Source organism: Lagopus leucura, unplaced genomic scaffold (assembly GCF_019238085.1).
Source record: "Lagopus leucura isolate 7727_CA_CO unplaced genomic scaffold, USGS_WTPT01 Super-Scaffold_100159, whole genome shotgun sequence".
Classification (NCBI taxonomy): domain Eukaryota; kingdom Metazoa; phylum Chordata; class Aves; order Galliformes; family Phasianidae; genus Lagopus; species Lagopus leucura.
In genome coordinates this window covers 11613698-11630622 of record NW_024962335.1, presented here as the reverse complement: position 1 = coordinate 11630622, position 16925 = coordinate 11613698, and the positions used below count along the sequence as shown (strand labels likewise).

At 51.0% G+C, this 16925-nt stretch overlaps 2 protein-coding genes across 3 annotated transcripts; both read right to left on the bottom strand.

Moving 5' to 3' along the window:
* Positions 1 to 120: 120 nt before the first annotated feature.
* On the bottom strand, positions 121 to 6373 carry TOB2 (transducer of ERBB2, 2). Of its 2 annotated transcripts, none has more exons than XM_042889990.1 (2): positions 6148 to 6373; positions 121 to 3304 (listed from the first exon to the last, which is right to left on the bottom strand). In XM_042889990.1, exon 2 carries the CDS (start codon positions 3216 to 3218, stop codon positions 2199 to 2201), a length of 1020 nt encoding a protein of 339 aa, XP_042745924.1. In that variant the 5' UTR covers positions 3219 to 3304; positions 6148 to 6373; the 3' UTR covers positions 121 to 2198. The 2 variants fall into 2 exon arrangements, with proteins under 2 accessions (XP_042745924.1, XP_042745925.1); XM_042889991.1 differs by lacking the exon at positions 6148 to 6373 and adding an exon at positions 3536 to 3979.
* Positions 6374 to 11000: 4627 nt separating this feature from the next.
* Positions 11001 to 16885, bottom strand: PHF5A (PHD finger protein 5A). Its single transcript, XM_042890517.1, has 4 exons — positions 16641 to 16885; positions 16274 to 16297; positions 14828 to 14994; positions 11001 to 11681 (listed from the first exon to the last, which is right to left on the bottom strand). Exons 1-4 carry the CDS (start codon positions 16690 to 16692, stop codon positions 11592 to 11594), a joined length of 333 nt encoding a protein of 110 aa, XP_042746451.1. The 5' UTR covers positions 16693 to 16885; the 3' UTR covers positions 11001 to 11591.
* Between the last annotated feature and the right edge of the window lie 40 nt (positions 16886 to 16925).

The following is a 16925-nucleotide window of genomic DNA, read 5'->3' as shown; positions in this document are numbered from 1 at the left end:
CAGGAGGAGGCTGAGCAGGGGAGAAAGGAATCTTCACTGCCTTTTTTTTTTTGTTTGTTTTGTTTGTTTTTTAAGGTTTTTTTTTTCCTGAAAAAATATTTTTCTCTCTCCTCTTTTTAAGAAAAAATCTTGAAAAGAAAAAAATTACAATTTTTCTTTTTTTTTTTTACGTTAGAAATATACATATATTATATATACCTCTTGCATTTTACAAATGTAGCAAATTATTCAATACAAACAGACATCAACAAAAAGAACACAAACCCATAAAAAATAAAAGTTAAAAAAAAAAAAAAGAAAATTCTCTCTTCTCTCCCTAAGAAACCAGGTAAATTAGTGCAGGTTTTAAAAAATAAAATTGAAGCTGAACGCCTACATCCAAGACTAGAAAAGCCCTGAAAAGGCTGCTAGTTTCCATCGCTGCCTGACACCGGGGGAACGCTTCTGAAGCACACTTGTTTAAAACAGAGCTTGGTCCCTCCCTCCCCTCGCACCACGGTTCCCAACGTGGCTGTAGGGGCAAAGTGGCATCGAAGCTTCACACGCACAGGGCCGGGGCTCCCTGCCTCTCCCCAGAGGTGCCAAAGGGGTCTGCTGTCCCGCGGCACTGCCAGCACTGGGGACAGGCGGGTCCCACGAGCGGGGGCCTGGCAGTCAGTAGTGCGCTCCCAGGGAGAGGGTGGCAGTGGTAACATCCGTAAGTAGGTTAAAAACCAAAGAGAATAGGCAAAGAAAGATGCAGATGGCTCAGCTGTTCCTGAGCAGCTTGCTCTAGCCTGGAAACCCGCAGGGCTGAGCTACGGACGCCATTTTAGGAGAAGCCAAGTGAGCCCGGCCCGCCGTGCCGATCATAGCCCGATGGCAGCAAGCAGCCTGCTGGGGGCCTGCCCCGCCAGGATGGAAATGCTCCTCAGGGTTGTGGCAGCAATGGCACCCCACACCTATCCTGTTGCCTCTGCAAAGGCTCACTGGCAACAACAGGAGGGCTGGCACGCCTTCATCTTGGGTCAAGGAGAAGGAAAAAGCACAAGCTGCAGACCACCTCCCTGAACAGGGATGTCCTGAAGGAGCACAGTGGTACAGCAGCCACAGAAGTGGGTTTCAGAGTGTGCTCCAGAGACACCGTTTCAAGAGAACTAAACCCCCAGCCCGGCAGGCAGCAAAAAGCTCACTTTTCTTTTAAACGTCAAAAACTGGAGTCTCATGACTGCTTCTCTCCTCTCCGCACTCTTCCGCGCTCCCACCACAGCCTCCAAGGAGGCTCCTTCACACCCAAAGGTCCTCCAGCCCCACCTGGGGGCCCAGACCCTGGCACAGAAGTGACCTGTAGACCACTTACCATCACTCAAGACAGCAGCTTCAACAACATAGCCCTTTTTCTTCTCCAAAATAGTGTTGCCTCTAACTACTAAAAAAAATCCCCTCTCCAAGATGAAGACAAATCCACAGCCGGCAACAAGAGCTCAAAACCTAGGACCAAAGGATCATGAGTGAATGCTCAGCCCTGCAGGTAGGGTGTCCACCAGGAAGGGACAGGATCCAACAGCTCAGCACCACCTCCTCACACAGGGACAGACCTGCAGTGCTTCTATGCTGCAGGGCTATCCTCCGAACCAACCCCAGAAGGGCACAGAAAAGCCTCTTGATGGGTGCACAAAGGGGACTGCTGTCCTCCCATAGCTGGAGATGAGAGGGGACAGCAGATGCTTCTCAGCACAGACAGAACTGGATGCTAGCCTGGAGCAACAGCAGTGCAGCAGTGTGAACCTCCAGGCACATGAGATGCTCTCCTCCCACACACACAGCAGTAACAGCAAAGCAAGCCCACCTCATCCTGCCTGCCCCTCCTACAGCCAGGTGGGAGTGAAAAGGGAGCACTGTGACCTACACCTGTGCCGATCTGGGGCTGGGGAAGGGGGAACACAACCCAAGAGACCAGAGACTCATTTAAAGAGTAAAAAAGTGAGTAGGAGAAAAAGCACAGGGACTGAATTTAAAAAAAACAAGTCAGTGCTTCAGGAGCGTTGCCAGCACAGCGCAACAACACTGGGTTCTCTCTTTTTCCAAGAAGCTATATTTATAAGATTTGAATATTTTCTGTATATTTCTGTTTTCTCTCCCCGTGTGTTTTGTTGTTGTTGTTGTTGTTGTTTCCCCCCCCCTCCCTCCCCTGCCCCCAATACTCTCCTTCCCTGCGTTCAGTTGGCCAGGACAACGGGCTGGAAGGACTGGCTGGGATACTGCATGGCGTTCAGGTTGTAGCTGAGTCCTTCCACAAAGGGAGACTTCTCCAAGAAGAGGTTGTTGGTGCTGCCGCCGAAGACCTGAGCCATATCAAAGGTGCTGCCCGTGCCAGCATTGAACTGCGACGCTGGAGGGATGCTGGCCTGGCTCTCACTGGCAACACCGTCGAAGAATAGGCTGCTGGCCCCTGGCGAGCCGCCGCTGTAAACGAACTCCTTGGCATTGGGGGAGAGCTGCGACTGCGGGGCTTGGCTCCCAGCGCTCCCGACGAAGTTCAGAGAGTGCATGGACAGGGAGAGGCCCTTGTGCTTCAGCAGGTTGGTAGTGGGCGACCTGACCATCCGCGGTTGCTGCGTGGCCCCTGCGCCGCCACCCCCTCCTCCGGCCCCTCCGCCCTTCTTCATCTTGGTGGAGCCAAACTTAGTGGCAGCAAATGTGGCAGTGGTGAAGGTGATGGGCTGGGCAGAGCGAGGGATGAAGGTGGGGCTCGGTGACTGGCCGAAAGAGGGGGATGGAGAGTTGGACAGCGAGTTGTCCTGGCTGCCAATGGGGACAAATACCTGGGCGTCAGGGTTGAAGCTGCTTTTGATTTCTTTGTCCAGCTCAGCAGCGCTGCAGCCCTCGCTGTCATCCAGGTAGAGGACCTTTACGGAGCCCTTTTCACCGATCTGGTAGGAGACCTCAAAAGGATCGATCCAGACGCTCAGTTCTTCCGGCACGTTGGCACGCACATCCTCCACAGCCAGCCCACTCCGCTTGGCCGCCAGCTCCACTACCGGGTCCACCGTCTCTCCAATATGAACGCAGCGGTAGCCTGAGCCCTTCAGAGGCTTCTCTGGGTACCAGTGACCCTCATATTTCTTCTTCAGCAGGCGCTCTAGCTCCTCACCGAACAGGTCTGCCCGCCTCCGAGGAAGCTTGTTGTACAGGTATGAGATGATGAAGTTAAGGGCAACTTTAATCTCCAGATGCATACTCCCTTCACAGCAAGCAAGTCAGGGCAGTGTATTAAAAGAGACAAAATGACACACACATAGACAAGATTTGGCTCCAAGCAGACCTAGAAAAAAAAGAAAGAAAAATATGGATGAAGACAAGAAAAATACAGCAACTCTCCACCTACTGAGACAAACAGCCACACTGTTTCATTAGCAGAAGCAGAACAAGCAGCGATGCTCACTAGGTGTCAGCCCAGATTTCCTGGTGCTGCTGGGGAACAGCGTCCCCGGTCCTGTGCAGAAGAAACAGGAGTGTGGCTGCTCCCTGCACAAGCTACGTATTGTGTACCCACCTTGTTGCCAAAAGCAGGCAGGCCGACTGCCTGCTGTGGCAGAGCTATTTCAGCCAACATGCCTCGCTACGCCCTGGCACTCGGTTGCTTCCAGAACAGCTCCCTGCAGCCGCTTCTCCAAGCACACGAGCACCACCTGGAAGCCTTGTGACTCCCTCAGCAGCTCTGCAAGGACCTGCATGGAGATGGCTCTCCTTGGGAGGCCAGGAGCACCATGTCCTATTGGAACAGGCAGGAGGATAAGGAACAAGAGAGGGTGCAGAGGCACCAGCTGCCAGACCATGTTTACTCTCCCTTGACTGGCAAGCATGTAGACATCTTACTAAGCATACCATCTTACTAAGCATACCCAGTTTAGGCTCAGTCTAGCCACAAGCCTGAAATCTCAACTTAATTCAGATGGGGGCAGAAAACGTGCGTAGGGTCACAAGATACACACGTGCCACCGCTCACATCCTTCTCCCTGCGCAGAGAGCAGTTCAGCACCGCCAGGGCCAGGTACTGAATAAAAACTGGAACTGCTTGCCAGAGACTGAAGTAATCCTTTGTCTCCTCTCACCCACCCAAAGAAGTCTTTGAAATTGAGAGAATCCACAAAAGCACAGTGTGAAATCACAACACACAGCTCTCCCATTACACTCAGATTTAGGAATAGCTTTTACCTGTGTACAATCCCTCGGTTGTACTGCACCATGCATTGTTACCCACCCAAGAGCAAGCGCATCCCACAGATACCTGACGAGGAAGCGCGCTTCCAGCAGCCTACACACCTCTCTGCAGGCAAGCAGAATATCCAGTTTTTAATTGGCAGCTTCGTCAGAGGCTGCTCAGCCTTCAGCTACCCTCACCTTGCTCAAGCAGCCACACCACGCTCAGCTGCCTTCCTAACATGGGCTGCAGGGATGCTCTCATGCAGTGCCCGGCAGTGCAACCTGTGCCAATTATCTGGGGGTGGGGATGGAGCACAAACCTCAGCTGTCAGCATTCCCCCAAAAAAGCAGGAGCCCAGCAGCACAGCCCCGCACCCAGGCTACGAGGAACCGCCCAGACTTGTTGGCTTGGGCTGACTGAGTGGACAAGTAGGATTAAATAAGCACATTTTAAGAAAACTCTCAACTATTTTTAGGCTTTATTACTAAGTAAAACAAACAGGTAGATTCTACATTTTCTTTCTGTATGAATTGCAGTCAAAGAAGGCTCAGTTTAAGGAACAAATAGCAAATCCCACAGCCCAAGCTTGCTAATAGCAAGGCCAGTGCTGGAGGAATCCCCTCTGGGTTTAACTCAGCAACATGAGAAACCACAGGAACGAAACCAGGGCCTGACCAAGAATGGATGAACACCAAAGAGAATATAAGAAAGCAGAGCTTCCAGCAGGCAGAAAGGAGGAATCATTTCCAGAAGGCAGAAGCCTCAGGGCTGAAACAGAGCCCTGTGCAGAGAAGGGGGCACTGAGCAGAGCCCTGGAGGATCACAGTAACCTCTCAAAGAGGGCTCACAAAGCCCTGTGCTACCCCAAAGGGAGGTTCCAAAAAACCCTGCCTGCTATGAGGCCCCCTAGGAGCGGGCAGCTTGAGACCCCAGCAAATTCAGCAGGAAAATAAACGGCCTCTTGATAGATCTTTACATCCCGTGTGCTAAATGCTAACCCAGACCCAATATTAGTGAGAAAGTCGTGCTCACAGATGGGGAATGAAGGGTTCCCCACCCTCACGAGCCATCTGCAGGTCCTTTTTCTCTTTCACTGAGTCCGCTCTCTTCATAGAGGGGCACACTCTGAACCTTCCCTTGAGACGGGTTAACCAACCCCAAGGCTCCTAGGGACACTCCAAAAGGCCCAGAGCCACCACTGCCGCCTAACAAGGAGAGAACCCGCTCCCGGGGACCCCTCGAGCTCCTTCCAACACGTATTCATACAGCGACAGGCAAAGAAAAGCCGGGGATCCAACTGCTCCGGGGCCGCGCCGCCCCACCCCCCGGGCCGCTCCCCCAGGGCCGGCTGCCCCCGTGCCACCGCCGCCATTACCGCCCAGCCCTGGGGCCGCCTCCTGCCGCGCGGCACTCTGGGAGCTGCAGTCCGCGCTTCCCCCCCGCGCCGCCCCTCTTCCCCGTGACCCACTTCCCCCCGAACCACGACTCCCGGCACGCCCCGCGCGCGGCCCCGCCCGCCGCCCCAGCGCTGCCACGGTGGGGCAGGGCGAAAAATTTTCCACGGCACATGCGCAGTGTGTCACCGCCCGCCCCGGAGCAACGCCCCGAAGCCGGGGACCGCCGGGCAGCCGCCCCCCTCCCTTCTCCTCCTCCTCCTCCTCCCTCTCCCTGTCAGCGAAGCGGTAGGGGGGAGGGGAGAAGGCGATGCGGCCCCCCCTCAGGCCGAGACCCCCAAGGCGGCCCCACGAGAACAGAACCGGGCCTGACCTCCACTCCCGGCAGCAAAGGACACCCCCAGGCCGCCGGCGGAGCCTTCCCGGCCCCCTCCCCGGCGCAAGAGCCAGCGGCGGCTTTGTTGCGCGCGGCCGGGCAGAGCCTGTCGACCCCATTAAGACGTACGGAAAGTCCCGGGACGCCGCCCGCGGCCCACCCAGTTGGTCCGAACCCTCCGCCCCACTCACTGTGTCCTCAGCTCCAGGCTCTGAGGGGGCCGGGGGAGCCCGGGCTCTGCGTACCGCTCTCCGCTCCGTCCCTGGCTTCTCTCTGTCTCCGCCGAGCGCTGCGCTCCCTCCGCGGGGCGGGCCCGGGGGTGGCGTCGCGGCTGTAGGGCCGAAGGTGCCGAGGGACGCCCGGAGGTGTGGGTTGGAGTACGGCCGCCGCCTCACCCCCGCCGGCCTGGAGCCGCCCGCGCCCTGGCCCCGAGTGAGCCAACTCACGGCAAACTTTCACCCTTAGCAACCCCGCGCACGGATCCGCGCTCCCGCCCCGCGTGATGCGGCCGCGGAGGGGCGGGCCGGAACTACATCCCCTCCCCTCAGCGCCGCGCGGCGCGCTGAGCCCGCGGGGGAGGGGAAGGAGTTCTTTTTTTTTTTCTTTTTTTTTTTCTTTCGCTTTTTTCACGCTGTGCAGAGGGGCAAGCAGCAGCACTAGGGAAGGCAGGGGGCGGGGGCCTTAGCGAGGATCAGGTGGCTGACCCGAGGAGGGAGGCTCCAAGGCTTCACTGAGGGGCACACGCGGCTCGGCGCTGCCTCCCACGCACCGACCCTTGTGAATGAGTCCCGCGACCCCGGGGAGCCCGCCCCCCCCCCCCCACCGCCTGTGGTCGCTAATCTCCTGAAAGGACTCCGTGTGGGGAGCAGCCCCCGCCCCGCCGCTCGCGGACTATTTGTTCACAGTGCGCCTGTGCGATTCCGCCGCCGTGAATAGGCCCGGCCCGGCCACGGCGGAGGCGAGCCGCAAGGTGCGCCGACGGCGGTGTGCTAAAAATAACTGAGGCTTGTTAGCAACAGCTTCCCCATTGGCCGGCCGGGCCCGGCGGCGCGTCCGGATTGGTGCGCTGCCTCAGCCAATGAGCCGAAGGGGGTGTGCGCGCGGGGCGGGGGCGGGTTCGGCGCGGGGTCTGCTGGGAGGTGTAGTTCCCAGCACAGCGAGGCCGTGCCGTCAGTGGTGCGGGGGCCCTAGCCCTGAGTTCTAAAGAATTCCCACGGAACGTTCCATCGCATAGCGGCATTTCTCTTGTAATAGGATCTCCTCAGTACACAGCCGTACGTGCAAACGTTTCTTTCACTGCCTGTTTTCAGAATGGTCAAAGACCACCTCAAAGAGCAGTTCCCCATCCTCTGGTCAGAGAGCTTTCCATGGCCACTGTCCCCTGACACCAAATATTGAGCTCCTCTCCCACCCTGCTCCCACAGAGATCCTCAGCATCTTTCTGGGCTTTGCTTGTCTTGCCTCAATCAGGAGCCCTTCACCTTAGAATACAATAATAAAAGTTGGAAAAGACTATTAAGAAAATTGAGTCCAATGGTCAGCCCACTCCCACCATGCCCACTGACCACATCCCTCAGTGCCACATCCACACGGTTCTGGAACACCTCCAGGGATGGTGACTTCACCATCTCCCCCAGGCAGCCTGTGCCACTGCAGCACCACTCTTTCTAACAAGAAATTCTTCCTCATATCCAACCTGAACCTCTCCTGAAGTCTCAAGGACCTGAATCTTTCCTGTAATCTGAGGAACCTGAGGTTTGCCACAGAACAGGGCTACTTCTGGAGCTAGGTTAATCACTTGCAGTTTAACAGGAACTCAGCTACAAAGGAGCTGGAACACCAAGCACTTGCTTGGCTGGAAACAAAGTCACGCTGTCAGCCAGCAATCAGGAAATTAAAATGATGGCACTATTTTTGGCATCGTTAAGAAAAAATGGCAATTACATTGCTAAAATTCTATTGTTGTTTTAATAAGGTGTTACTAAGAGGGTGTTTACACATTAGGACTCTTGAAGACATTTGCATCTTGACCACGCTCCTGTAATTACCTAGCTGCACTGGCCCACGTGCGTGAAGAGGAATCCTGTCCCTGTATCCGCTCCTGCATTCCCGGTTGTGTGGTGTTACATCAAAGCACAGCCAACAGGTCCACACAAAGAGGACAGGAATGGCCCAGCCGCAGGGGCAAGCTAAGTCCTGCTGGGCTCATCAATGCTGAGGAAGGGCAGTCAGGTTGTAATTGGCATAATTAACACCGCCGTACCCTGAATCCTCTTTACATCCAAGTCACACGACAACCTCGAGGAAATGGATTTCTTTTTCCTGCTATGGAAATAGGCAAAACATCTCCAGCTGATCTCCATAATGAGAAAGCAACGTCTCCTCTGCAGGTAAGGTTTCTGAAAGCAGGATTTCACCTATGTGCAGGGAAAGCTCAGAGGTTGGCTCAAGGCATCTGCCAGCCCTCAGCACTTTTTAAAGGTCATGTTTCAGGCTCAAGGGCTTTGTCGATGCCCTTGATGAGACGATTCAATGACGGGAGGTGTGTTGGAGAGCTGCTGCTGAGCTCAGAACTCAGCTGTGACACGGTGGCTGGCCTTTGGTCGGAAGGGGTGTGTAGGGAACATCCCTGTTTCACAAGGCAGCAATGCCTTGTTAGTACTGGCAACAGAGGCCAATTACCTAATAGGCCAAGAGTTCCCATGTTTCTCCTCCCCCTCTGTGTAAACATTTAAAATAAAAGGATTTTTTACTTATTACATAACATCCTTTTGATTTAAGAAAAAAAAAAAAAAGCACTAACTTTACCTAGAAAAGTAATAGCAGGAAGACGTTCAGCCTTATGCACTCAGGATTTGCAGCCAGCACTATGGGAGTTCAGCCCTATGGGAAAGGCAGTATCTCTTCCACCTGTCCTTGTCCTCTACCTGCAGTCAGGGAGCCCCTGAATCGCCTGCACCAGGAGCACCAAGGCTGGTGATGCTTCTCCAGAGGCAAACAGCACACAGCAGAACACTCCTCGTCCCATTCCTTCCCTCATCACTCCTTTACTATGTGCTCTGGGATGCAGTACTGACAGGAAATCTACTGGGCGAGAGTGATTTCAATGAGTTTTGTTCTGTTGATCTCTTTAGGTAACAAATACTGGTAGCCCTGTGTGGGTATCATTCACTGGTGAACAGAAATCATCGCCATGCAAGCAAAGCCGAGTTCTTCTGGGCTACCCAGCTGTATCCGTTACCCTTGTCTGAACAAGCAGCTCCAGGGCAATGTCCCATCCGTGCTCTGAAAGTACCAGAAAGGCAGTGGCACTGAACCGATCTGAGCAGCAGCGGCATTTGGCATTCTCCCCAGAGCTGTCTGAGCAAACAAGGCAAAGGGAAAAGCGCCTGTCCCTCCCTCTCTCCACCTGCCCAGTGACTCAGAACAACTAGAAATGGCAGCTTTGCTCTTGCTGCTGCCAAATGCAGACCGATACACCCGATACACCCGGCAGAGCGAAGGCAGCAGGAGTGCCAAGGAAGTAAGTGTGCTCAGCCCTTTTTGGGGTGGGGGAAGGGATGAGGGCTCTCAGATCTCTATAGCAACCCCTGGTTAAATGGTCAGGAACAAGGGCTGCTCCAAAATTAGATCTTCTAGGGTGCCCTGCATTAGAGGCAGCAGCTCTGAGGAAAAAGAAATTCAAACTTCATTTCCCACTGGCTTCATTGAATGACATTTCTCATCTAAAAAACTTCAGGGAAAGAAAAGAAAGCAGAAAAGATATGTACTAACCTGCTGCATTCCTTGTGTGATAACCCAGGCAGCCTGACTGAGAGTAACTGATAAATGCTGGCTGAAGTGATAAAGTTCAATGTACAAAAAAAAAAAAAACAAAAAAAAAATCTGCATGTCATGTACTAGTTTTAAAGAAATACAGAATTTAAAGCAGCTGACAACGACTTTGACATGAGCTTCCCAGCCAGGAACAAGAGATAGCCACATACTGAGGCAGAAATACTCAAAGAGTGGGTTTGCTGGAACCAGAGAACTGGTTTGCTCTGAGTATGTTGACAAATAGCATCCACATTAGTAAAAATTAACCAGAAGGTGTGCAAGGGAACTAAGGTGCAGGGAAGAAGACACACAGGTGTTCTCAAGACTGCAAAAAGCTTGGAAGAGAAAAACAGACTTAATTGCCATTGGGGAGGAAGGAAAGCTGAGATAGCTGTAGGACCACTCACAGCTAGAGCCAGCTATAGCAGAAAGAAATGACTTGTATGGGAAAGAAGATCACAGTTTGTCTCCTTGTTTTCTCTTAGCTGAAATACCTAAGTGGCTACAACAGGCAGAAGAAACGTTTAAATCAGAGAGGAGCTAGAGGAATCAATACTAGCTTCAGAGGAATAACTGAAATCCCAGAAGGTGCCTTACACAGACAGTGACTGCCCTAAATGCAGCACAGTGTGCTTTACAAAGACCTTAAGGACCATGGGGCATGGTACAGCTCTAATTTAACCATCTGGGGCACACACGCAGTTATCCCTCTGTGTAAAGGCACCCGTTTCCAGATCTCTGCTGAGCAAACAGACCACTTTTAGCCTGCACTGGTATTTGACAAACAAGCAGCCCCTGGTTTTCAGCATGCATACAGCTAATGGCCTATCGCACAATAGTTGGTTTCCAGTTACAGCAGGGAAGGCTTTAACTTATTCACAAGAACAGGACAGCGAGTCAAATAGCTTAGTAGGTTTTAGAAAGGGATTGGATGTTTGCATGGTGAAACAACATCCACAGCCGTTTTAGCTAGGATAAGGGTTACAAGCTCAGCGATCCTCACGCTACGGGACTAAATGGTCAGTGGCTGGGATCACACAAGCACAAAAGCAACAGCCATTCCCTGAAGCTCCTTGTAGCAAGGTCACATGGCCATAAGCAGACACCGTTGGAAACCTGATAACCCATTGTACAGTTCTAGCTGGGCTAATCCTCTGTGTCCCCAGAAAGCTCCAGAGAGGCTAAGCACAGAATGAACCAGAGAGAAATCCTTCTGTTACACAAAAAATAAAAAACAAGACAAGTAGCTTTATTGGTATGCATCCTACAGGACGGGTTACAGAAAGGGCCTTGGATTAATCTGTCAAAGAAAACATGGAACAGCTGCGCTCTCCCTAGGAAAGCATCAGCCACAAATGGTGCTAGCTTTTTCACAAAACAGGGCATCATGGAAATATACTGGAGGAAGAGATGGGGAGCAGTCACACAGGACTGGCCCTCGTGCTTCAATGCCAACGTGTGGGGTGATTTCTAACAGCTGAGGGGAGACCTGGTAAGTAGGGAAGCAGAGCATTTCTCCACACCAGCAAGGCACTTGGTTTTTACTGAGCCAGTCTCCTCCATATGCAAATGATTGCCCACCAGGATATTTTTTAGTGAGTTGAGACAGCTTCTAGCAAAGCTACTGAAAAAACAACTTTACTCTTTCTGATAGTCAGTTCCAATCAGGCTTCAGTCCCCTCTCAGCCCCCAAATATACTACTGAATTTGTACTGCTTTAGAAAACATAGTCAGCTGGTTTTCAATAATAGTAAAGTCCAGAGATGTTCCAAGACCCTTTTGCCAACCTGACAGGAAGTATAGCCTGGAACAGATAGGATCACCTCTTCTTGAATCCATATTTTTTCCTTTCATAGAAGAGATCTGTCTTGGAACTGCCCAGGTTGACAATCTTAGGGCAACCATCTCTCTGCAAAAAGAAAAGAGAAAGTGAAGTGGGAGTTGAGCAAACAGAACACCAGCATCACATACACAGTTCTGAGAGACTCATCCCAGGTCCCTCTCTCCCCACCCTGTCCTCAACATACATTTCAAACACCTGTGAAGGCAGACTGCCCTCAAACTGTGGTTACTATTGGCAAGAAGAAAAAGGGTGGATGCCTTTTTAACACTACTCTAGAACAGTCTCTCCTCCTCAGGGTGAAGATGGAAAACAGCTCGTACAGCAGTTTAATGAAAAGGATGCTCGGTGCCTCAAGACTGGATTCTTTCTAAATTAGGATACAGAGAATTTATGAGGCTCAGAGAAATAACCTTTCCCCTCCTTAGCCACAAAGAATCTTGTTGCTTTAGATGTCACTAAGCCACTCTAGTGTTGAGACCACTCTCAGCTGTGACAGCAAAAGCGAATCTCAGATTTCCTGCAGGTTAGATTGATTACTTCAGAGACTATCTGGTCATCTTGGGAGAGGACAGCTATTCAGAGCAGATATGTGGATTAAGATCTTGTACCTGAATTGCGGTAGAAAGTATGCAAAAAACAAACAAACAACAAAACCAACAACAAAAAAACAAACAAACCAACAAAAAATATGCAAGAAGGGGGACAGAAGAGCCCCATCTCAGAGGCATAGCTGCAAACACAAATCAGAGACATGTACCTCTCTGCCAACTACAGAACATTTGTCAGTGAGCCACCTGAGCCCAGCATCTGCATAACTCTTGAGGGCAAAATGTTGTGGCTGGCAACAGCAGCTGAGGAGCCCAACAGGCAGAGGAACACGTGTCCTTGACTGTTGCATAAGGCTGAGCGGATTACATTTAGAAAGCCTCTGGGCAGATGTCAGCTGCTGCAGAAACTGCACTCAAGTTGCGCCACCAGTACTGGCTCCTGCATGGGAGAAGTGACCTGCTGGGGAGGGTCTGCAGAGTAAAAGTAACAAGAAAAGAGTAGAAGGGGGAAATCAGCTGCCACAACCCATCTCTAGCTACTGTCTTGTTATTCGACTGGGAACCTCAGCAGCAGGACTCTTCCAAGACTTGCCTCCCACAAACCAGGGTGCCTGTGACAATCTTGACAGCATTACTGCAGGGCTCTGCTTATTCTTCCACCCCCTCACAAGGAGGTAGAATATGAGCATGCTCCTGTCCCCCAAGAAAGGATTATATTTTGCAGCTCAGATCTGTCCTGGATGACAAGGCAGATCTTGGACCTTACCCACAGACAGAACTGAGGTAAAGCAATACCTCAGTTTCTCTCCAGGGAGGCACGAACCAAGGCTAACCAGGCCCTTTGCGTTGCGTGCCTAAGTGCATCCACCTCCATCATTTTAAGATCTCATTTATTCCTTCCTGATCCTTTTCAGTCTTCCTCTGAAGATGAAGGAAGATAAGTGCTGTGACTGAAGCCTTAGGGTGGTAGAGCTTCAGATGCAGAGCTACGTCCGCCCGCTTCTCCTATTCTATTCAGGTTAGCACCAGCTATTGTAATTGTGATGTGTACCACCTTTGGCTGTTCTTGCTCTGAGTGCTCTACACCTACACCTGCACCAGCTCTGTTCAATCCTGCAAGTCAATCTTGTCACTTGCTCTTTCAGATCTCTAAATTCACATTCGCAATAGTTCCTAATATGCGAGTTTGCTGGTACAGGGCAATGGTCTTCTACAGCAGGTTTCATCCAGCTTTCAAAATACCTCAATTCTGCCTTGCTATTCTGCTCCTCCAGCTCTATATTCTCTACAACCCTCCCTTCCAGAGCAGCAGGCTATTTCACATCTGAACCTACAGATGAGACTAGATTATGAAAAATACCCATCAGGAATCAATATGAATTGGTAAAAATAAAACACACGTCTATTTTACTGATAAACTGTCAAACCAAGTGCCTTGGTTTTACAAACAAGTCAACGAAACTACTGCTTCTCACAACATTTTCAGACGTAGGAGGCAGCACCACCAACAGCATTTCTATCCACATATAATACTTAGATACTAAGAAAGATTGTGGTCCTGTCAGATCTACTGACTAAATTCAGATGAGGGTTTGCCCTGCAAGACCTCTAGAGAAAATATGAGTGCTGCACAAAATTAAAGCAGCAGCTCAGTCGGCTGAGCACGTTCCTCCAAATCAAACAGAACTGTTTGTCAGCACACTCTGCTGACATCAGGGTGTGCTGGAGATGGTGTTTGCAAAGGATCCAGCCCAAAAACCACACAATCCTTAGCAGATACTCTTCATCAGGTCCATATTCTGGCATACTGCATCATGTTTCTGCATCTCCCTACAGTCTTCCTACAGTCTTCCTACTACATGGGCAGTCCTTCATGACTTGCACTCACTGTGATGGATATTATTGCATACCTAGAGAGTGAACATCTGCCTTGTTCACAGGCACAGGCACAGCAACTATCTTTCAGAAGGAGAAAATTAAACAGCACTGATTATAGAAATAAGAAATTAGCAGAAAAGAAGGTGTTTACAATATAGGTCATTCCAGACAAGAATTAAAAAAATTACACCCTACTGAAATTATACAAGAAATGCTAAGCTTGTAAAAGACAATTAGTGGAGCAAGGACAAAGGGCACTAAGAGCTAACTTTACTTTAACACAAAGGTAAACACAGGTGGTGATACTGTAGGCCTTACAGTACCATACGTGCCAGTGGCATGACCATACCACGTATGGTATGATCACAGACTCAGTAAGGAGCTGATCCTGCCACTGCCTTTGCAGCGTTTAAAATATCTCTGCTGCTGATAAAACTTAGGTTGAGAGATCTAGTAAGATAACAGCTGAAAGTGGTAACAAGCAGCATGTAGAGGAAGCGAACTGTGAGTATGCACTGCAAAGCACTCAAGGATCCTTTGGGATACAGAATCGGATGGGATACAGAATGCAGATGCTTGCTATCTCAAAATGCTCCACAAATACTGGGAACCAACAACAAAAAAAGAAAAATGCAAGGTAATGAAAACCAGTGCCAGTTCTGGGAGCAGAAGCCAAGCATCCAACATCCTAACATTAATACCACTAGCTTTAAGTCCCTTTAAAGATAAGCATAGCTATTAAACAAAGACATAAGCAATTCCCCAGGAGACTGGATGACAACATACATCTTTTTCCTGGATGGTACACTCCTTGCAGTAGTAGGCATCAGACACCCCTGGGCCCCCGCAGATCACACAGCGCCCTTGGTACGAGCCGTAGTTACACTCATCACATATGCGCACGAGGGTGCAGGGCCGCACGTACGAATCACAGATCACACATTTGCCATCACCTGCAAATACAGCAGTCTTTGGTTACAGAACGTCCTTTTCTCCACCCCACATAAAAGAGGAAAAGCCTTCTGGACAAAGAACTTGCCTGTACACTCAAAGACAAAGCAGTTAGACTGCAGAACTTTAGCTTACAGGTACAAGGTGCAACATTATATTTGTATACAGACTTCAGAGGCCAACAGCCATGTCCTGTGTGATTAGCTAACACTCCTTAAGTCATACCATTACTTTTACTCTGAAAACTTCCCTTAACGTTTCATTTGTGAAAAAATGCCACATTGCCAGGACTAGCGTCCTTACCTACACAGCAGCAGTGTAGGCATCTCCCAGAGAGCCACATCAACAAAAGTCTGGTGTTACCACCCTCAGAGGGGTGGGATATGAGATTGCACTTGTGATGCTTTTAATCCTTCATCTGTGAGAAGGCCAAAGAAAGGGCAAACTGGCATAAACAGCCACTTCACAGAGCTGCTCTTGCTTTCTCACAAGGAACTGAGTGAAATTCAAGCACTCTTATCATACAGGCAAACAGCCATCAGATGCCATTGACAGTCTCTGTTGTGCAGGCCCGGATCCAAAACTCTGACCTCCAGATGAAAGGTTACATATCTTATTACCAGTTCCCAAGGCATTTAATCCTGACTCCCACAAACAGCTCATTTAACCTGCTCTTAAATCCCCATGCTGACTGCCCTCAGCTACTACCACTGGGAATCTGTTTAACTTCTGCGTGCTCTTGAAAACAGTTCTGTTGCTTCAGACTGTGCTTCTCTTCAGTTTGCCTGTTTTTAACATTTCCTGGAGCCTAGAAATAGCTGGCTTACTTGTACTGAGCTCCTTTGAGGATATAATGATTGACGGTGCTCTTTCTTTGCTGCTACAGGTGAGCACTAGCACAGAACTGTAGGGGTTGAAAAAGATCTCCAGGGATCATCAAGTCCAACACTCTTGCTAAAGTAGGTTCCCTGCAGTAGGTTGAACAGATATTTCTGCATATTCATCTGCTGTAGCTTTAGATGGCACTTTTTTTCCATCCATTTCCCAATCTATTAGATGATGAAGGGAACCCCTTCTCAAGCTGGGGAGTCAGAGTCCAAAAATGTGTTTTTCTTCTTTGAAATCATCAGGCTGATCGCTCTGCATTCTGGATTACAAGAAATCCATCAATCAAGCACTCACTGTATCCACAGCCACTGAAACTGCTGCAGCATAAAGAGAAATCAAGCTGCAGACTTTTACCACAATGCTGGGCTCTCAAACAACGGGAGATATACTTACATTTTTCACAAAGCCTTCCAATTGCTGTAAGAAGAATTAAAAACAAACAAACGTTACTTGAGGCAGAAATGGGAACGCGGCTACAGTTAGACCACGAACACAAGCGATGCCTGTCCTCAGGGCACACCCACCCGGCCCACAGTGCCGGCGCACGGCGTTCGGCCAACGGCACCCCACACCGGCCATAAGGAAACCCGCACTCGGCGTCGGACCGCGCAGCCCAAGCCTCATCCCCGCGCTGGAGAGCGCGCCACGAACCCCGAGCTCTGAGGGCCGGGGGAAGAGCGGGGAGATGCGCGCGCGGGCCCGAACGGCACCCAACGGGCCCGAACGGCCGCCCAGCCCCACGTCAAGGTGCGGTACTCACCGACGCCCGCCTGCTTGCGGCAGAAGATGAGATCCGGATGGTGCTTGGCCATGGCGCCGGCGACACTTCTCGGCGCGCTGCCGCCGTACGCCGGTCCTGGCAGGGGTATGGAGAGCGTCTGACAAAGCGGCGCTCCGAGAGGGGACGCCGACCCGTAACCGAGCTCTGCGTAGTGCTTCAAATGCAACCCGCCTCGCCGCTCCCTTCAACCCGGGGGACGGCCGTATCCTCGCTCGGGGGTCGCCGCTCTCCCCGCCTGTACCTCCCTGCCAGGACCCGCTCGGC

Bases quoted from the DNA above. Each gene is read 5' to 3' on its own strand.
- TOB2 (XM_042889990.1), bottom strand. From the start codon at position 3,218: ATGCATCTGGAGATTAAAGTTGCCCTTAACTTCATCATCTCATACCTG.
- PHF5A (XM_042890517.1), bottom strand. From the start codon at position 16,692: ATGGCCAAGCACCATCCGGATCTCATCTTCTGCCGCAAGCAGGCGGGC. The intron at 16,298-16,640 runs GTGAGTACCGCA...TTCTTCTTACAG, and splicing joins CCGCAAGCAGGCGGGCGTCG to CAATTGGAAGGCTTTGTGAA. The intron at 11,682-14,827 runs GTATGTTGTCAT...TTCTTTTTGCAG, and splicing joins GTACCATCCAGGAAAAAGAT to AGAGATGGTTGCCCTAAGAT.